Below are 20,681 nucleotides of genomic sequence, written 5' to 3' on the forward strand. Positions count from 1 at the left end.
TGACAGGGGGGAAATCAATGACAGGGGGGAAATCAATGACAGGGGGGAAATCAATGACAGGGGGGAAATCAATGACAGGGGGGAAATCAATGAGTCTATATGGGGTGATCAGGGGTGATCAGGGGCTAATAAGTGACGGGGGGGGGGGGGGGGGGTGTAGTGGTGCTTGGTGCTACTTTACTGAGCTACCTGTGTCCTCTGGTGGTCGATCCAAACAAAGGGGACCACCAGAGGACCAGGTAGCAGGTATATTAGACGCTGTTATCAAAACAGCGTCTAATATACCTGTTAGGGGTTAAAAAAAACACATCTCCAGCCTGCCAGCGAACGATCGCCGCTGGCAGGCTGGAGATCAACTCTCTTACCTTCCGTTCCTGTGAGCGCGCGCGCCTGTGTGCGCGCGTTCACAGGAAATCTCGCGTCTCGCGAGATGACGCGTATATGCGTCCAGGCGGAATGAATCAACCACCTCTAGGACGCGTCTGTGCGTACAGCGGTCCGGAGGTGGTTAAAGAGGTTGTCTCACATCAGCAAATAGCATTTATCATGTAGATAAAGTTAATACAATGCACTTACTAATGTACTGCGATTGTCCATATTGCTTCCTTTGCTGGCTGGATTCAGTTTTCCATCACAATATACACTGCTTGTTACCATGGTTATGACCATCCTGTAATCCAGCAATGGTAGCCAGGATCACGGGAGTGCACATAGGCTGGTGCTTTTTCCTACAAGCACTGCCACCTCTGTTGGATTGTAGGGTGGTCGCAACCCCAGGAAACGATCAGTGTATAATGTGATGGAAAAATTAACAATCACAATACATTAGTAAATGCCTTGTCATGATAAATACCATTTGCTTAAAGGGGTTCTGCAGTTCTTTTAAACTGATGACCTATCCTCTGGATAGATCATCAGCATCTGATTGGCAGGGTTCAGACACCCGAGACCCCTGCTGATCAGCTGTTTGAGAAGGCAGTGGCGCTGGCCTTCTCAATGTTTACCGCAGGCACAGTGATGTCATGACCAGTATCACTTGCCTGGGCGCTGCTAAACTACATTCAAGTGAACGTCACTGGGCCTGAGGGAAACCGATAGAAGGCCGCGGCGCTACTGGAGCGCCGCTGCCTTCTCAAATGGCAGATCGGCAGGGGTCCCAGGTGTCGGACCCCCATGATCAGATGCTGAAGATCTATCCAGAGGATAGATCATCAGTTTAAAAGAACTGCAGAAGCCCTTTAAGTAAGACAACCCCGTTATGGATTAAGAGTACCTTAAATTTAAAGTAGTTGACTAACCACATGTCCCTGTTTGGGATCCCACTCTATAAGCCAAGGTGGAAAGCAGCTAATAAAGAGACTCTAGGGGAGACGGCCTGTCCGTATATTACATATTTGGCCAAGCATTTGCTATGGTTTGTACATTAGCAAAAAGCAGAGGGGAAATAGAGTTATAGATCAGAGATCCAAAAGTTGATTTGCTCAAAGCGTTTTTTTAATGCACACAAAGACCAGTAGGGGATTCAGCGAGTAAAAATTAGTAATCACCGAAGTCTTGTGAGACTTCAGTAAATAACTTCTGCATTCGATTTTTAATCTTGAAAAACATTTTAAAACAGGAATCCAAAGTCTGCTTCGGTACAGACTGGTACCTCGGTACCGAAGCAGACTTCGGATCCAAGTTTCAAAAAGATACAAAAAGGTTCAAAATCAAATCCCGAAGTTATTCACTGAAGTTCAGAGAGACTTTGGTGATAATGAATTTCCCTCGCCGGAGCCAATACATTTGAATGCTGTACGGAGACTAATCGACTTTGGATCTATGATCCAAAGCTCTATTCACTCAACACTAGAAGTAACACATGACTGCAGGACTACACCGGATTTGCTTCTCATTTTGTACATAAAAATTGTAAATACAATAAAGTTTTTTTTGGTGCAGATTTGTACAAAGCCTTTACTACACAATGTCAAAAATTTCTGCTTAACTGGTTCTCACCTCCTTTGGTGGTGTCATTCTGGGCTTGAATGCCAAGCGAAAGGGAGTTCTGAATAGCAGCAAGTAGGTCAGTGGCTTGGCTTATTAGCTTTGATGCCTCGACTACTGCACTTGTCTAGAAATAAGAGATCAAACATTTAATTAAGCAACAGTATTGCTAAATCTCACATACAAACCACTAAATAATAAAAAAATAAAAAAAAAAACGTACCTCCTTCTTTGTAAAAGCTATTAATACAGTAAGCAAAACACGAGTAAACTTGACTCTGCTGAATACTGCTAAGCACTGCTGGTGCTGAAAAAAGGAAACAAATGATAAATGCAGCAAATCCCATTAAAACTCATATGCAACCTTTTTTGCAACAACAGATGTATATAACTTAAGCTACTTTCATATTGTGTTTGGCAGAATTGTGTCTGGAGTATTTCCTGAAAAATATATGCACTGGGCAAAAGGCAGTGTGAAAACCAGACATTAACCCCATGCAGTTAGTATTACCAGGAAACTTTAATTATTGTGTAGGTTTTGTCAGTAAAAGTTTCCTGAAGGTGGGAAGCGTTAAAAGCTCTGATGATTCTGTCTGAAGAATATTTTCTTACTTCCATTCCTTCAGTCAGTGATATTACCTCAAGCTCTACTTCAGGATCTCTTGCTTCACCTTGTCGACTCCTGGTACTCTAAAATATGTGGAAAAAACCGTATCACTTTTTAATGTTTTGGACAAGAGCTGTTCACTTAAAGGGGCTGTCTCACTTCAGCAAGTGGCATTTATCATGTAGACAAAGTTAATACAAGGCACTTACTAATGACTTGTAATGACCAATATTGCCTCCTTTGCTGGCTGGATTCATTTTTCCATTACATAATACACTGCTTGTTTCCATGGTTACGACCACCCTGCAATCTGTCAGCGGTGGTCGTGCTTGCACACTGTAGGAAAATGCACCGGCTTCTTTGGTGGCTGGGGACCATGGGAGCACACATAGGCTAGTCTGCTTTTGTCTATAGTGTGCAAGCAAGGCCACCGTTGATGGACTGCAGGGTGGTCATAACCATGGAAACTAGCAGTGTATATTGTGATGAAAAAGGAATCCAGCCAGCAAAGGAAGCAATATGGACACTCACAATACATTAGGAAGTGCTTTGTATTAACTTTTTCTACATGATAAGGCTACATGTACACGACCGTGCCGTGTTTTGCGGCCCGCAAATTGTGGGTCAACACAACACAGATATCGCCCGTTTGCGTTACGCAATTTGCCGAATGGAACAGAATGGGCCGACCATAACAGAAATGCCTATTCTTGTCTGCAAAACAGACAAGAATAGGACATTTTTTTTGCAGGGCCACGGAATGAAGCAATGGATGTGGACAGCACACGTAGTGCTGTCTGCATCTTTCGCAGCCCCACATCCAAGCCGCTAAAAATGCTGCTCGGATGCAGACTCAAACAACGGTTGCTGAAGTGAGATAAACCCTTTAACTCTATAATTAGCAATCCCCATACAATGCTTTGTTTCAGAGAGTCATACACATATGGAGTGGGATTAAAGCTCCTGCAAACCAGCAGGAGCTGGTGACACCAGGCAGAGCAGAACTGCAGGGTCTTAGCAGACCCTGATCAGCACTGCCTGTATACAATGCCCAAGGGCGTTGTATTCCCCTGTAACTGGGGCTCCTTAGAGGGAGAATAGCCCCCATAGTGACAACAGTCCACACAGGACCGGAAGCATAACATGCCATCTACATGTATTTCAACACTGACGGTGTGTATACGACATGTCACACTTCTGGGAAAGTGCAGCCCTGTAGCACAGGAGAAGATAGATCAGCACTGGTACCCACTATATTACTTTCAGCTTCTCTACCAGCTTCAGAATGGAATGAAAGGTATAGAACATAAACTAATATTCTAGTAATCTCTTTGGATTAAAACAGAATAAAAGCACCCAGGGACTTACTGCAACTGAAAATCAAAACAAGAGGATATGTAAGCTACCTTAACTCTCCTTTGCAAATCATCTTCAACGTCTTTTAACATCCCTGGTGTTAAAAATATAAAAATTTTGATTAGGATAAAAAACACACAAAAAAATAAATTACATACCTACACAAGAAATAATATAAAATACCTGTAACTCTGAGATCTGTTACATTATTAGCCATTTTAAACCCATAGGTCATGGACTGGAAGTCTTCCTATAAAGAAAAATACCAGTGACTCCTGATGCTTCCTTTAAAACACGAGTATATTGTTCTTTAACTATCAGATGGCCAACCTCTTCAAATACAGCAGCTTTGTTCACTTTTTCTCTAGCAATATCACATATCTTCAGGATTCCTAGTGCAAATGCTTTCATAGCTGGGTCTTCTATGAAATCAGGATTATGTACGTAGAGGCATGTGAATACAGTCTGTGCTAAGGAATGACCCTCCAACCATGTTATCTGTGGTTAAAAAAAAAAAAAACTCAATATAGGAAGAAATGCTCCAAAGCATGCAGACCGGTCTAAAGGCCCCTTTACATGGCCCGATATAGTACGTTTTCCTTCCCAACAATCGCCTGCTCATGAGTGGGGGAGAAAGCTGCATTAACATGCAGTGATCTCCTCCACCATATGGGGAGGAGCGATCGCTAATGCCATAGCTCATCCCCGTACAGAATCAATGCTGGCAGAGAAGGGCTATTTAGGTAACTGCACCAATGATCCTATTACCTGATGAACGAGCATTTTGCATCCTTCAGAGATAATCTGCCCAAACATCGGGCACCGTAATGGGCCCTTACATTTACAGCCAGTGGCGTAACTAGAAATGACTGGGCCCCACAGAAATTTTTAATGCTTCCCCCTCCTAGCAACTTCTTTGCAACCCCCACTCCTGCAGCTAGTTAAGATTGCTCTCTCAGATGAGGCCCTGCAGCCACTCTTTCCGTATCCTACAAATATATACTGTATGTCATGTCACTGTATATACTGATACTGTACACTAGGTCATTGTATAATACCGTTTAGGGGGCCCTGCCAAATCTTTATCCTCCTCCTGGGTGGGCCCCAAAGCAGCCGCTTCCCTATAGCTACGACCCTGTTTACAGCACTGGGTACAGAGCAATTGTACTGTTGATTATTAAGGGACCGTCTGTGTTAATATAAAATGCTGGTCAGACAGGGAAGGGGCTAAAACATAAGACGTTATCCTCCCCAGCTCAAACTCACTCCACTCCAACGCTGCCATTCCGGCCCTCCTGGGCCAGGATTTCTTTACATAGCTACACCAGCGACATGTCTGTATACTTGGCCGCTGCAGCCAATCACTGGCCTTAGCTATCTTGTGCCAAACTGGTGGGTAAAACTTATTTCAACGCGTTGCATGATTTTTTTTTTTTTTTTTTTAACTATAACATAAAAATAATTTAATACTTACCAAGCAACAAAAACATGTATCCATAATTCCAATTAAATCTGGCCACGTTAAATCCTTAATTTTAATGCTTCCATCCTTTGGGGGGGGGGGGGAAACAAAGACAACTCCGTCAGCTAAAGTAACAGTAACTGTATATATTTGACAAGAAATACAACGTCTAAATAAATGTGGCCAGTAAATTGTCATGTGAATCTACAGCATGTATAAGATTGGTGATTTTTAAAGACGACCTGTCACTGCTTCTAACATAGCTGTTTTAGCAACTATATGAATCCCTACAATATTAGGAATTCTGGAGCATCGATTTTTATGACTCTATGTTGTGCGATTCCTTTATTATTCCTGCTAGAAGTCAAGAACGAATTGCTAGCAGTTTGCAATGAAGGTCCAGATGGGTGTTACAATGTAAAATAAATTTTAAAAAAAATGAATAAAATCATACTTCCCCTCATTTATTTGATCGTGAAGAGCCAGCTGCCACCATCTTGATTGAAGTTCTAGCGTGAAATCTCGCACGGCATGTAATGACGTCATCACATTGGCCGGCGTGGTGACATCATACATCAAAGCGCACAGTATTTTGTACAAGATATTCAATCAAGATGGCGGCAGCCAGCTCTTTGCTCTTAAACAGATAAGGTAAGTTATGATTCATTTATTTTTGTTCCGCCATTCAGGGAAAATCGATTCTCAACCCTGAAGCATGAGGAATTTCGGCTTTGCGGCATATCAAATTTTCCCTGAAATTCGGATTGGATTCCACTTTGTGGAGTTTGATTCGCTCAACCCTACTCAATAGGACTACAAATCTAAAATTACCTACACACCAAGATTTTGGGCTAATTTTGGCACAAACTAACCTTTATAGCCTGCTCAAAATTCAGAACCTTTCGATTAACCTGATTTCCAATCATCCCAGCATCCATCTTAGGATCCATCATTTCAATGGCTGACATGGCTTCAAAAAGGCCAAAGCTAGAAGTCAAAAAGGAAAATGTTACTATGTCATCAATGTCACTTTACAATACTGTCACACTTCTACTTACAGCTTGTCGTGAAGCAGCTCGCCCAGCTTCAACTCTGCAAGGAAGAAATGACATCTTACTTTTAAGCCATAGTTCAGAAAACATTTCATTAGCGGGATACGAACAACACAATACATTTCCTGTAGAAATTCTTATTATAGAATCAAAAAAATGTGCTTCTATGCATTACTTTCTTTTGCTAGTATTGCTACTTCTAAATCTTAATTTCTCCAGCACATTGCGCCAAACTGCGTTCAGTCTGATCTTGCAGTAATACTGTCCACGAGCTCATCTCGTAACCGCGTGGTCTCAACCGAATATAAAATGGGGATTGCATACAGCAGGGAAGACTGTTTTTGTGGTAAAAAAGGTGGAACAAAGTCTTTACACACCCTTAAAGGTGATAAAGTGTATAAAACAATCCTTTTTTTTTGTCCCCAAAAATCACCCACACAATTATCTTTTAGTGGTAATGCAACCATTTGCCTGACAATCTATTACAAGATCGCACTCACAAATTATTATACACTGCTCAAAAAAAATAAAGGGAACACTTAAACAACACAATGTAACTCCAAGTCAATCACACTTCTGTGAAATCAAACTGTCCACTTAGGAAGCAACACTGAGTGACAATCAATTTCACATGCTGTTGTGCAAATGGGATAGACAACAGGTGGAAATTATAGGCAATTAGCAAGACACCCCCAATAAAGGAGTGGTTCTGCAGGTGGTGACCACAGACCACTTCTCAGTTCCTATGCTTCCTGGCTGATGTTTTGGTCACTTTTGAATGCTGGCGGTGCTTTCACTCTAGTGGTAGCATGAGACGGAGTCTACAACCCTCACAAGTGGCTCAGGTAGTGCAGCTTATCCAGGATGGCACATCAATGCGAGCTGTGGCAAGAAGGTTTGCTGTGTCTGTCAGTGTAGTGTCCAGAGCATGGAGGCGCTACCAGGAGACAGGCCAGTACATCAGGAGACGTGGAAGAGGCCGTAGGAGGGCAACAACTCAGCAGCAGGACCTCTACCTCCGCCTTTGTGCAAGGAGGAACAGGAGGAGCACTGCCAGAGCCCTGCAAAATGACCTCCAGCAGGCCACAAATGTGCATGTGTCTGCTCAAACGGTCAGAAACAGACTCCATGAGGGTGATATGAGGGCCCGAACACAGTGCAGGACGTTTGTCATTTGCCAGAGAACACCAAGATTGGCAAATTCGCCACTGGCGCCCTGTGCTCTTCACAGATGAAAGCAGGTTCACACTGAGCACATGTGACAGACGTGACAGAGTCTTGATACGCCGTGGAGAACGTTCTGCTGCCTGCAACATCCTCCAACATGACCGGACCGTCCGCCACCTCATCAGGAGCATGCACAGGCGTTGTAGGGAGGTCATACAGGCACGTGGAGGCCACACACACTACTGAGCCTCATTTTGACTTGTTTTAAGGACATTACATCAAAGTTGGATCAGCCTGTAGTGTGTTTTTCCACTTTAATTTTGAGTGTGAATCCAAATCCAGACCTCCATGGGTTGAAAAATTTGATTTCCATTTTTTTATTTTTGTGTGATTTTGTTGTCAGCACATTCAACTATGTAAAGAACAAAGTATTTCAGAAGAATATTTAATTAATTCAGATCTAGGATGTGTTATTTTTGTGTTCCCTTTATTTTTTTGAGCAGTGTATGATACTCTGCGCATCTGAAGGGTTGTCATTCGAATGTTAATGACTCAAATCAAAGAACAACTCGTTTGCTGCTCAAAAGAATCAAGTATCTACTTGTGTAGGTAGAAGATATGTTATGTTGTCTCCTCCAAAGGAACATCCAACATATGAATATGTGGAAATCAAATATCATCTAGATAAACGCTTCCTTTCTAAAAATCGGCTGCTCAGCAGTGAAAGAGACCTCAGCTATTACATGCAGTGATCCCCTCCATAGTATGCGGAGGAGAGATCACTAATGCCATTGCTCGTCCCAGTACTGAATTATTGTTTGCCAGGCAGTAAAGTGCTGTTTAGATAGCATTATCTGCTGTGGCGAAAGATGATTTAGGTGACCGCATGAACGATCCAATTACTCAATGAATAAGCATTTTGTTCATTCATTGAGTAATCGGAGGTCCCATTACACCGGCAGATTATCCTACAAATGCTTGATCACGATTATCTGCCCAAACATTGGGCAGTGTAAAGGGACCATTGAGCAAGCATATCTTGCTGGCTAGTTACTAGCAAATCCTGAGAGGTATGTATCCACAGCATTGGGGTGGTGGTATGGTATGAAGACACATACCAGCCAGATGCAGGCCTCTCTTTTCGACTCCATCAGGTGAATGGAAACCTGAGGGTATGTAGAAATGCAGCCTAAGATACATTTAATAGGTTAACAAGTAGGAGACCGATGGATTGGAGAATGGCTGCAGGATCAGACTACCACCATACGGACACAAAGCACATTTGCTATATGCGGAGTGGTTTCCTTTGCCATTTAGATGCATTGGGGAACTAAAATGAAAAAACTTTAGAAGATGGACCTGTCCGGGTATTAATGGTTTTAAAAATAATACAAGGGATACCACTTGTAGTGTAGCAACAATTCACAGGCAAGTATTCCAGGCTTGGCAAACTTTCCTACAGCACTGTAGACAATTACCGCTACACGCATCTCTGAATTCCTGGGTTATATCTATCCAGCTGGCATTGGTCTTGCCCATCTTGTCTGGCATGGAGATTTCCCATCCGGAATCATCATCTTCAACAGATGCTTTCATCACCATGACCGTGGTCACTAAGAGTAAAGATGGACACAACACACAATTAGGTTACATGCAGTAGCTGTGTATTACATGACTGTACATCTGGTCAGGGAAACCTTTCCCATAGTGGGGTTTTTATGGTTTCTCCTGGGGCTCATTCACATAACATAGGCCTGGGTGGGATTTGTACAGTTATTACAGTTCTGTGCAGGCAATCGGTTCCATTTATGAATGGATACAAAACGTGAAGTAATAGTGCATGTCTACCCTCACACACACTGTAGTGAACATTAAACCGCTTCTCTGCCCCAAGATGCCCAACTTACCTGAAATTGTTCTTGGACTAGTATAAGAGTATTAAAACTGATGTGGTACCAGTCAAGAAGGTTGTACCGAATGCTACGTTTTCTCCCGCCCCTCACTTTCCCCAACCACATAACCGTACATGCCCCATACATAAGCACACTGCATACGTCTTAAGCCCCATGGCCGTCCCCGCTCACAGCAGGACCAAGTTTACCCAAGGTTCCCTTTATCTGAGCCTTCTGGTACCCGGTAGTGGGATAGAAAACATCCATCAGATCCCTTCTCTCCGTATCAGACAATGTTGTTTCATCAACTGCCTTCATTTGGAAAAAAATCTGTCAGAGGCTTTTTCTGTGTGTCTTTCCGGGTCTAATAAGGCTGGATTCAGATCAGGTTTTTGCCATACGTTTAACGTGCACAATGGAATTCTACGGTGACGGATGCCACATTATGGCATCTGTCTGAGGGGTCCGTTATTTTTGTGTACATTAAACGTATGATAAAAAAAGTGATGTGAACCCAGCCCAACCCATCCATCCATAAAAGATGCTTCATAGTGCCCACTACTTCCTCCATGGTCGGAGAGTTAAAGGGGTTCTCCGGGAATTAAGAAAATACTGAAATATTACTTTATTATAAATATATTCCCAAATACCTTTCATTAGCTATATTGGTTCATTTTGTCTAGGGAGCAATCATTAGGAGAAATAAAATGGCTGCCGTCCTATTAGACACACAAAACCCGTCCTCCTCCTCCTCCTCTCTACTTGTCAGGGATTATGATCCTGAATACAGCTGAATCTCTGAAGGAAATGAGCTCATAAGGAGACATGAAGTACAGGGAGGACGGACAGGACAGACTGTGGTAATGGAGACTGCATACAAATGCTGCTGCTCATTATCCACATCCCCACCTCCTCTCTGTACTTCATGTCTCCTCAAACTCCATTCCTACAGAGATTCAGCTGAAGCTCATATTAAACTGTATTCAGAATCATAACCCCTGACAAGCAGAGCAGAGAGGAGGATGAGGCAGCTCTTTACCTCAGTGCTCTGAAGCAGGGGCGTACATAAAAATCACTGGGCCCCATAGCAGGAATCTAAATTGGGCCCCCATTCCCCTTTTATAGCCCCTCCTTTTGTTCCATGAACTATTCTTGCTGCTGCGTTTTATAATTTATGCCATCAGGGCCGGATTGGGATTACAAAACAGCCCTGGCACACAAAAGAGGTATAATAGATGCAGTGTGTACAGGTATATAGTATATTCCCTAGTGTTCTGATATGTGAGGTACGGGGTATAATATATACAGTGTGTATAGGTATATAGTATATTCCCTAGTGTTCTGATATGTGAGGTACGGGGTATAATATATACAGCAGTGTACTGATATGTGAGGTACAGGGTATAATATATGCAGTGTGTACAGTATATACAGTAGTGTAATATGTGAGGTACGAGGTATAATAGATGCAGTGTGTACAGGTATATAGTAAATACAGCAGTGTATTGACACCTCGTACCTCATATCAGTACACCGCTGTATATACTATATATCTGTACACACTGCATCTATTATACCTTGTACCTCACATATTACACTACTGTATATAGAGTTGTTGCGATACCAAATTTTTGATTCGGTTTCGATACCATGAAAAAGTATTGCGATACTCGATACCATTCGATACCACGCGAAAAAAATAAACAAAAAAAGCCACGTGCATTCCTCATTTTTAAAAATGGCGAATCGCGCAGTTTTTATTTTATTTTTTCTGTTCCGGCATTCACCACCTAGATTTTTTTTTTTATATTTTAATAGTTTGGACTTTTCTGACGTGGCGATGTAATATGTTTATTTATATATTTTATATGTGAAATTGGGAAAAGGGGGGTGATTTATACTTTTTTTTTTTTTCACTTTTTATTTAATAACTATTTCCCCCCTTAGGGGCTAGAACCTGGGATCTTTCATCCCTTTTCCTATTCACCCTGATAGATCTCTATCAGGGTGAATAGGACTCCACACTGTCCCTGCTGCTCTGTGCTTTGTGCACACAGCATCAGGGATGTTACCATGGCAACCAGGGCTTCTGTAGCGTCCTGGCTGCCATGGTAACCGATCGGAGCCCCAGGCTTACACAGCTGGGGCTCCGATCAGAAGCTGCCACTGCACCACCAATGAGGGGGAGTGGAGAGGTCCCTGTGGCCACTGCCACCAATGATTTTAATACTGGAGGGTTGAGAGGGGCCGGCGCACTGTGCCACCAATGATTTTAATGGGATGGGGGGATTGAGGGGGGGGGCACACTGCACCACCAATGATTTTACCCCTTTATACAGGAGGCGGGTACTAGCAGATCAGCGGCAGTTAACTGCCGCTGATCGCAGCTCCCTGTCAGGGGCAGGGTGCCGGCAATGCGATTCTGCTGCCGGCACCCGCCTCCTGTATGTGTTAAAGACTGACTACTGTATATGAGTCCAGACTTTCACTATTAGGCCACACAGAGCGGCGCCCAGCGATGTCTCAGCACTCACCATTTAGTCCTGGGCGCCGCTCCGTTCGCCCGCAGTGCCCCATTACTGTCTCCTCTCCTGCTCCACATGCTGCTGATTACTATCGGAGCGATGGGAGGAGACATCAGCTTCACTAGTGAGCGTTCCTTCTCCCTGGCTGTAGCGCTGTCCAATCGCAGCGCAGGGAAAAGGAACGCCCACTAGTGAAGCTGATGTCTCCTCCCATCGCTCCGATAGTAATCCTATCATTGGTGGCGCAGTGCGCCCGCCCCTCCTCCGCCCCTCTCTTCTCATTGCCGCCCCTCCTCCACCCCCTCTCTTCTCATTGCCGCCCCTCCTCCACCCCCTCTCTTCTCATTGCCGCCCCTCCTCCGCCCCTCTCTTCTCATTGGTGGCAGCGGCAGCAGCACAGGGGGAGGGAGGACAGCTTCCTTCTCCCCGTGCTGCTGAGAGAGAACATGAGCGCGCCGATAGCAGCGCGGCGCTCATGTTCAGAGATACTAGACTGCGCAGAAGCGCAGCCCAGTATCGAAAAAACGGAAATCCCGGTATCGTATCGATACCGGGACAAAAGTATCGATTGGGTATCGAAATTTCGATACCCGCAACAACCCTAACTGTATATACTATATATCTGTACATATTGCATGTATAATACTGTGTAATATATGCAGTGTGTGTGTATATAATATATATATATATATATATATATATATATATATATATACACACACACACACACACAGAACAGTGTATTGATGTGAGACATACAAGGTATAATACTGTAGATGCAGTGTTTACAGAAATATGTGGTCAGTTTTACATTATAGTCACTGTGAGGTACATGAGGTAGTGGTCACTGTAACTGTCTGAAGTATTATACATGAGTGAGCAATGAGTAAAAACAGGGCATGGAGGGGAGGTAAATGACGAAAAATGGAGGACCTCCTCTTACCACTCCATTCCAGTCTGTATGGATCAATGCAGAGCTGCTTGTGAACCTCTAATACTTGCGGTTAGCGGTTGAAGGACCTGTGATGATGTCATCACAGGTCCTGGCAGATATACCTTTGAAACCTAGGAACTACACCATTTTTGGTGCAGTTCCTTTGCTAGATTCTGCAGGACCTGTGATGTTGAAGATGATGTCATCACAGGTCCTGGCAGATGCACTGTTCTAACCTGGGAACTACACTTTACACTGTGCAGTTCCCTTACAGGACCTGTGATGACATCATCAAAGGTCCATTAGCTTTAGAAAGATAAACAGGAGCAATTAGGGGGCGGGGCCTCTCCTCCACTTCGGGCCCCTCTTTCTCACGGGCCCCATAGCAGCTGCGTGGTCTGCCTATATGGTAGGTACGCCACTGCTCTGAAGTAACTTGTCCTGCTGTGGTATTAGGACAGGCTTTTGGTGTACTAATAGGACAGCGGCCATTTTGTTTTACCTAATGATTGCTCGCTAGACAAAACGAGCCATTATAACTAATGAAAGGTATTTGGAAATATATTTATAATGAAGTAATATTTAAGTATTTTCATTTTCTTAATTCCTGGAGAACCCCTTTAAGCCCGTATTAGACAGGCAGATTATGCAGGCGATTGCCAGGAGGGAAGCGCTCCTTCCCGGTAATTCCCTGCTCGTCAGCGGAGGAGACAGCTGCCATTACATACAGCTCGTCTCTATACTGAATCATTGTTTGCTGACAGCAGATCGCGATTAGACAACACAAACTATGGTTTTTGAACCTGTTGAAAGATTGGGATTACCCAATGAATGAGCTCGTTTATCAGGTAAACATTGCCAATTTTACACTGGCAGATCATTGGTAACGAGCGTTGCTATGAACGCTCCTCAGTCGTGATCTGGCAGACAATGATCTAATACACCCTTTAGACTGTAACCAATGCCTCAAAATGCATTTCTTAACCGTTAATAAAACTAAGTGGACTCCCTTCTTCGCTACAACATCTGAGGCCTCAGCTTCTTGATCTCTAGGGATCTAGTGAACGATACATTGCTGTGGGGTTAGACATACTTCTTTTATATACTGAAGAGCCTTTTGCCATAAGGATTGTAATTTGGGACATTGCCACAAACCATGGGGCAGAGCTGCTTTTTGTAGATTACAATTGGGCTCCATCTAAAGCCTCACGCACACGTCCGTGAAACACGGACCGCGTGATACCGGCCTGGATTTCTTCAGAGTCACTGGTTGCTATGACGCCGTGCGCTTCCTGCTGCCGCACAGTAATACACTGGTATAGATCCTACCAGTGCATTAATGTACTGCGGCAGCAGCAGGAAGCGCACGGCGTCATGGCAACCAATGACTCTGAAGAAATCCAGGCCGGTATCACACGGTCCGTGTTTCACGGACGTGTACATGAGGCTTCAGGTAGTGGGAAGGCACATCCCTCGAGGAAAGGTCAAAGGCGTATGCAGCCTTATGCATTAGGCCTCTTTCACACGAGCGTGACGGATTGTCTCAGGATGTGTTCAGTGAAACTCGCACCATTTTGCAAGCAAGTTCAGTCAGTTTTGTCTGCGATTGAGTTCAGTTTTTTCCGTGCGAGTGCAATGCGTTTTGATGCGTTTTTCAAACGCGTGATAAAAAAACTGAACGCATCGCACCCGCTTCCAGATGCAATGCGTTTTTCACGCAGCCCCATTCACTTCTATGGGGCCAGGGCTGCGTGAAAAACATAGAATATAGAACATGCTGCATTTTTCACGCAACGCAGAACTGATGCGTGAAAAAAAATGCTCATGTACACAGACCCATTGAAATGAATGAGTCAGGATTCAGTGCGGGTGCTATGTGTTCAGCTCACACGTTGCACGCCTTATCACTGGGTTCAGACCTGAGCGTATTTGATATGCGCGTTTAACGCGCGTTTTTGTCCATAGTCAACACACGTATTACGCGCGTTTGTGTGATTGACAGCAGTGTCCTATGGCCGCAAACGCGCGACAAAACGCCCCAAAGAAGCTCAAGAACTTGTTTATGCGTCGGGCGTTTTTCAGCGCGTTCGAACGCGCTGTAAAACGCGAAAATGTGAACCAGTCCCATAGGGAAGCATTGGTTTGCATCGGTTATGCGTTTTACAGCGCGTTCGAACGCGCTGTAAAACGTGCAAGTGTGAACTTAGGGTATACGGAGCTGCATTTCCCTCCAGCTTTCTCTACTAATCACTATTATCTTTTCCAAGCCTTCCCTCATCAGTGTCTCCTAACTCTACTTCCCATTAAAACAGCATTGCTGTGGTCTTAAAGGGGTTGTGTCATCTCAGATAGTGGGGGCACATCACTAGGATATGCACCCATTGTCGGATAGGTGCGGGTCGCAAAGGTGGGACCCGCACCTATTTCATAAACGGAGCCATGAAAGCTACGGAGGGCACACTGCGCAATAGAGGATGCCTTCCATTCATTACTATGGGGCCGACGGAAACAGCCTAGCGATATGCCCCCATTGTCAGAGATGGGAATAGCCCTTTAATGAATTGGGTGTTCTAGAGTCTAGGATACATGTCAGATAATGGCATTGCACGATTATTGGTGCCAATTAAAGCCGCAAACCAGGCCTGTCTATCATGGTCTCCTCATCAAATGCTTTTTTTTCCCCAGTTTCATCAACTCCTCTCAGTGATCGCTGCCTTTTTGCCAACCAACCCCTGCTTGCCTTGTCCTGTCCCATACCATGTGCCAGGCTGCATGCGCAGTAGACGGCTGATATTGCGCATGCGCTAGGGAAGCGCTGCCTCCCCGAGGTTGCCCGTCTGCAATGGTCATGATGGCAGCGCAGGCGGAGGAAATAGCTGTACAACCCTCTGCCTTCTACACGGTCAGTTCTTGGTGCAATTGAAGCAAAGGCCTAGAAAACGGTTTCAATGTTGAGGTGCAGAGTCAATGAAGTTTAATATATCAATTTCAAAGATTAGCACGAAAAGAAAAAAAGTGTCACATTTAAAAGGGTATCACCAAGTCAAAGTGCTGGCATTTCCCTAGAATATGCCCTCACTTTATAGTCAGTGGGTGTCTGACATCTGGGACCCTGTCAATCTTGAGAAAGGAGAAACATGAATCAGAGCAGCGGTCCCTTCGTTGTTTCTCCATGTGAAATGACGCTTCTGTGCAGGGAAAAGAGAAGGCCCGCAGCTGGGACACAGTCTCAGAATAGCTGGGGGTCCCAGAGGTAGGACCCCCTCTAAGCATGACCCATAGCATATGTTAGAATCTAAAGATTACTTACATTGCCATGGTGAGACTTGGGGGGATAAGCTGGGCATCAAACTATTGGGCATGTTAGAAATCCAACAGGAGTGAACTTTGCTTCCCCGCCACCAAATACATTATGGATCCAAGCCTTCATCATATGTGATCGGTTGGATCTGACCCACATGGCATTCATCCATCAGGGGGGAAAAAAAGGACTGGAATAGTCAAGTACTGAGCATGTTTCCGCCAACATTTGCGGTCAGGGGACATTCAGAAGACCCCCATACACATTTGACTGCATGGGCATCCCAATGAAATTGGCAATACACATCTACATAATCTAATGTACATGAAGCGTAACGGCCAGTTATCTAGGCCCAGGACTAAACTACACTAACCTACTCCCCACCAGGGCCAACAGTCCCTGATGTGTATTCGCCACTGCAGTCAATCACTGACCTCAGAGGTGAGTGTCTTCAAGTGGTACGTGCACCAGCTCGGGACAGTGATTGGCTACAGAGGTGCATGTGGCCCCAACTAGACGTTTAAATGACTAGAGACTGAAAGGGGCCTGGACTGGGTCCTTGGCCCTGGAAAGTTGCAGTGTTAAATACAGTGCTGTCCGGGTCCTATATAAAATTTGGGTTAAAGCTGGAGAATCCCTTTAAAGGGGTTGTCCCATCGGGTACATGGATGGCATATCACTAGGATAGGCTGTCACTGACAGACATGAACTCCTGGGACCTGCTCCCATCCCCAGAACGGGGCTCGCTTCCCATGCACCGCTATGGGAGTTCTGAAAATAGCCGAATGGGAAAAAAAAATTACGCTGTGAATACCAGAAGAAATCCTCCATGTGTTACCTGCGGCAACGCGGTCCTAAAATGGGCACATAACCCGTGCTGTCAGCTTGTATTGGCAGACATGCCAGGCTGGGCATTTACAGCTTACATGCATGGCTTGGGCCCTGATCAGTGGGGCTAATAGCAAGAGGCCGCTCGTCCTGGTACGTGGATTCATTCTCATTTCCATCAATGGACAGTTCATTAGGCATTTTTACTGCAGACAGAGATGTGGAAAACCGCAGGAAAAAAACCCATCATGTGAATATGCTCTAAGGACCCTCATCAGTGTATGGCCACCACACATACTACAGGCTGAGCGCCCCCTAGCGAGCCGAGGTCCCCTCTAATGTCCGCACACACTGCTCTCGGTGGGAGAAGTCATGCAGGGGACATGTTCTGCACATGATGTTACTTCCTGACAGAACGCTGGTGACAATGACACTTCACGCTGAGGACAGCGCCGCTTCCGACAGCCCTCCACCGGTCACCCCCACCATGTCCTGCATGGACCCGCTCGCCGTCATTTACCCTCCTGCCATACCTCAGCTCAGCTCTTCCGCCGCTTCCCGCAGCCGCTGTCTCCACGTTACGCAGCACAGAAGGCCCGGCGTGATGACGTCACGGTAGGCGGGTTTCTCCTCTAAAGCCATGCTTTACTGACTACCAGAAATGGAGATGACATACTGTGGCTCTAGAGGAAGTAACTAGGCTTACATTGTGTATGCGGTGCCACTGAACAACGCGTTCAAAATGTAATATATTACACGTTCAGGGGAAAATACCGCGAGATTTCACGCTCTCGCGATTTCCTTGTGTGTCAGCTGCCTGTCAGTGAGCTAGCCCCTGGAACTGCGGGTATGGCCAGTATAAACAGTCGGAGATCTGACAGAAAGGAGTAGCTCGCTGGTAGTAACCAATCAGATCTCAGATGGTAGTAACAAATCAGGTCTCAGCTGGAAGTAACCAATCAGATCTCAATCTCAGCTAGTAGTAACCAATCAGATCTCAGCTGGTAGTAACCAATCAGATCTCAGCTGGTAGTAACCAATCAGATCTCAGCTGGAAGTAACCAATCAGAGCTCAACTGGTATTAAGCAATCAGATCTCAACTGGTATTAGCCAATCAGATCTCAACTGGTATTAACCAGTCAGATCTGATTGGTTACTATCAGCTGAGATCTGATTGGTTACTACCAGCTGAGATCTGATTGGTTACTTCCTGCTGAGAACTGATTTGTTACTACCAGCTGAGATCTGATTGGTTACTTCCAGTTGAGATCTGACTGGTTACTACCAGCTGAGATCTGATTGGTTACTAGCAGCTGAGATCTTATTGGTTACTACCAGCTAGTAACCAATCAGATCTCAGCTGGAAGTAACCAATCAGATCTCAACTGGTATTGGGACGGAGACCCGATCATTATATTATTTTCCCTTATAACATGGTTATAAGGGAAAATAATAGCATTCTTAATACAGAATGCTTAGTAAAATAGGGCTGGAGGGGTTAAAAAATATTTTACCTCACCTTAATAGACTTGTTCGCGCAGCCCGGCTTCTCTTCTGTCTTCTTTGCTGTGTAAGAGGAAAAGGACCCGTGGTGACGTCACTACGCTCATCACATGGTCCGTCACATGATCCATCACCATGGCGACGGATCATGTGATGGACCATGTGATGAGCGCAGTGATGTCATCAAAGGTCCTTTACCCAGGTCCTGAAGAAAGAAGACAGAAGAGAAGCCGGGCTGCGCGAACAAGTGGATTAAGGTGAGTTAAATTATTTTTATTTATTTTTTAACCCCTCCAGTCCTAATTTACTTAGCATTCTGTATTCAGAATGCTATTATTTTCCCTTATAACCATGTTATAAGGGAAAATAATACAATCTACACTACAACTAACCCAAACCTGAACTTCTGTGAAGAAGTTCGGGTCTGGGTACCACATTCAGTTTTTTATCACGCGTGTGCAAAACACATTGCACCCGCGCGATAAAAACTGAACAACAGAACGCAATCGCAGTCAAAACTGACTGCAATAGCGTACCTACTCGGGCGGGTTTGCCGCAATGCACCGGGACGCATCCGGAGCCAAAACGTGACGCCCGTGTGAAAGAGGCCTAAGGGTGTGAAACCTGAAGGCCACAGCCTAGATCTTCTGTTTTCTGCGCTCCAGCCTCGGTCCCCAGGTCCTAAGGAATCACTATCTAGTTTTCATTTCCCATCCCACCACTTCTTCCATATTGCATATTGTGTGGAGTCTCTCCCACCACATCTCTATGGTCAAGGGGTCCTCTCGTCTCCACCGCACAGGAATGAGAAGTAGAGCCGCTAGGTAGGCAAATTATGTTTAGATTAGGTACCAAATCTGACTGGGGGAACTAATGATGCAGATAGTCTAATCTTAGCACAGATCTTGTTCATTTGTAATTCTGCTTTTGACCAAAAGGGTTGAATTTTACAGCAGGACCACCATATAGGAGATGGTGCCCGCTTCTTCAGTACAGGGCCAGCAAAGGTTGTGAGAGAGTAAGTGGGCCCTGTACAAAAAGTCAGGAGTGCAATGCCATCTACTGCAAGTCTCCTGGATCTTCACACATCTAGAGAAACCACGAGAATGGGCCAGAATAAGAGACAGTTCGGACTGAGTAAACGAGGTACCCAGCGCCTTCTCTCCCAGTCCCTTTATCTGGGGCTTTACATAGAAGCAATCCCTCATACATCTTGGATCACAGTTTGGGAGGGAACTCCTGTAGTAAAGCATCATTTTCCAACCAAGTTGGGTCAGGGAAAGGTGACGGGATACTTTGCATAAACCTCTTCCAAGAAGCCGTGAAGGCCAGTTTTTGTAAAATATGCGAAAGGGGACGTCGTGGCTGGGGAGCGAAGCAGCTTAAAGGGGCTGTGTCACTTCAGCAAAGGGCATTTATTATGAGGAGAGAGTTAATACAAGGCACGTACTAATGTATTGGGATTGTCCATATTGCTTCCTTTGCTGTCTGGATTCATTTTTCCATACCATTATACACTGCTCGTTTCCATGGTTACGACCACCCTGTAATCCAGGGCGTGCTTGCACACTGTAGAAAAAAGAACCAGCCTCCCACGGTCCCCGGCCACCAGAGAGGCCTGCAGTTTTTCCTATAGTGTGCAAACACGGCCACTACTGCTGGATTGCAGGGTGGTCTGTAACCATGGAAACGAGCAGTGTATAATGTGATGGAAAATAAATCCAGCCAGCAAAGGAAGCAATATGGACAATCACAATACCTTAGTAAGTGCCTTGTAGTAACTTCCTCTACATGATAAATGTCACTTGCTGAAGTGAGACAATCCCTTTAAAAGACTATTTTGAGTGTACAGAAGTTTGAATTTCTACAAGACGTCCGGGCGCACAGAGAGATTTCTTTATGTATTTCTAGGTTTTAACTGTAACAAATACAAAGTACAGTAGGGCGGAGGGAAAGGAGGAAATGAAGGGAGGAGGTGCTGGGATATATTTTTTATTTTATTGTGCATTTTCTGTGTTTAAAGGGGTTCTCCGGGCTTTTAATATTGATGACCTATCCTCAGGATAG

General features: G+C 44.8%; 1 protein-coding gene across 3 annotated transcripts in view; it reads right to left on the reverse strand.

Annotated features, from left to right (window-relative positions):
- Window positions 1-17,843, reverse strand: part of NAA35 (N-alpha-acetyltransferase 35, NatC auxiliary subunit) — a 64,961-nt gene extending 47,118 nt beyond the window's left edge. Inside the window, exons 1-11 of one of the 3 annotated variants that reach the window (XM_040417011.1) lie at window positions 17,644-17,843; window positions 9,109-9,243; window positions 6,470-6,503; window positions 6,284-6,398; window positions 5,424-5,498; window positions 4,280-4,447; window positions 4,133-4,199; window positions 4,000-4,043; window positions 2,626-2,676; window positions 2,210-2,293; window positions 1,999-2,113 (exon numbers count right to left, since the gene is read on the reverse strand). In XM_040417011.1, coding sequence (XP_040272945.1) covers window positions 1,999-2,113; window positions 2,210-2,293; window positions 2,626-2,676; window positions 4,000-4,043; window positions 4,133-4,199; window positions 4,280-4,447; window positions 5,424-5,498; window positions 6,284-6,398; window positions 6,470-6,503; window positions 9,109-9,232 — 877 coding nt within the window. In that variant the 5' untranslated portion in view covers window positions 9,233-9,243; window positions 17,644-17,843. Of the gene's footprint in view, window positions 1-1,998; window positions 2,114-2,209; window positions 2,294-2,625; window positions 2,677-3,999; window positions 4,044-4,132; window positions 4,200-4,279; window positions 4,448-5,423; window positions 5,499-6,283; window positions 6,399-6,469; window positions 6,504-9,108; window positions 9,252-17,643 lie in introns of those variants that run through there. The other 2 variants (XM_040417010.1, XM_040417012.1) reach the window with 2 other exon arrangements.
- Between the last annotated feature and the right edge of the window lie 2,838 nt (window positions 17,844-20,681).

The sequence above is a fragment of the Bufo bufo genome, chromosome 2, assembly GCF_905171765.1.
Source record: "Bufo bufo chromosome 2, aBufBuf1.1, whole genome shotgun sequence".
In the NCBI taxonomy this organism is placed as follows: Eukaryota; Metazoa; Chordata; class Amphibia; order Anura; family Bufonidae; genus Bufo; species Bufo bufo.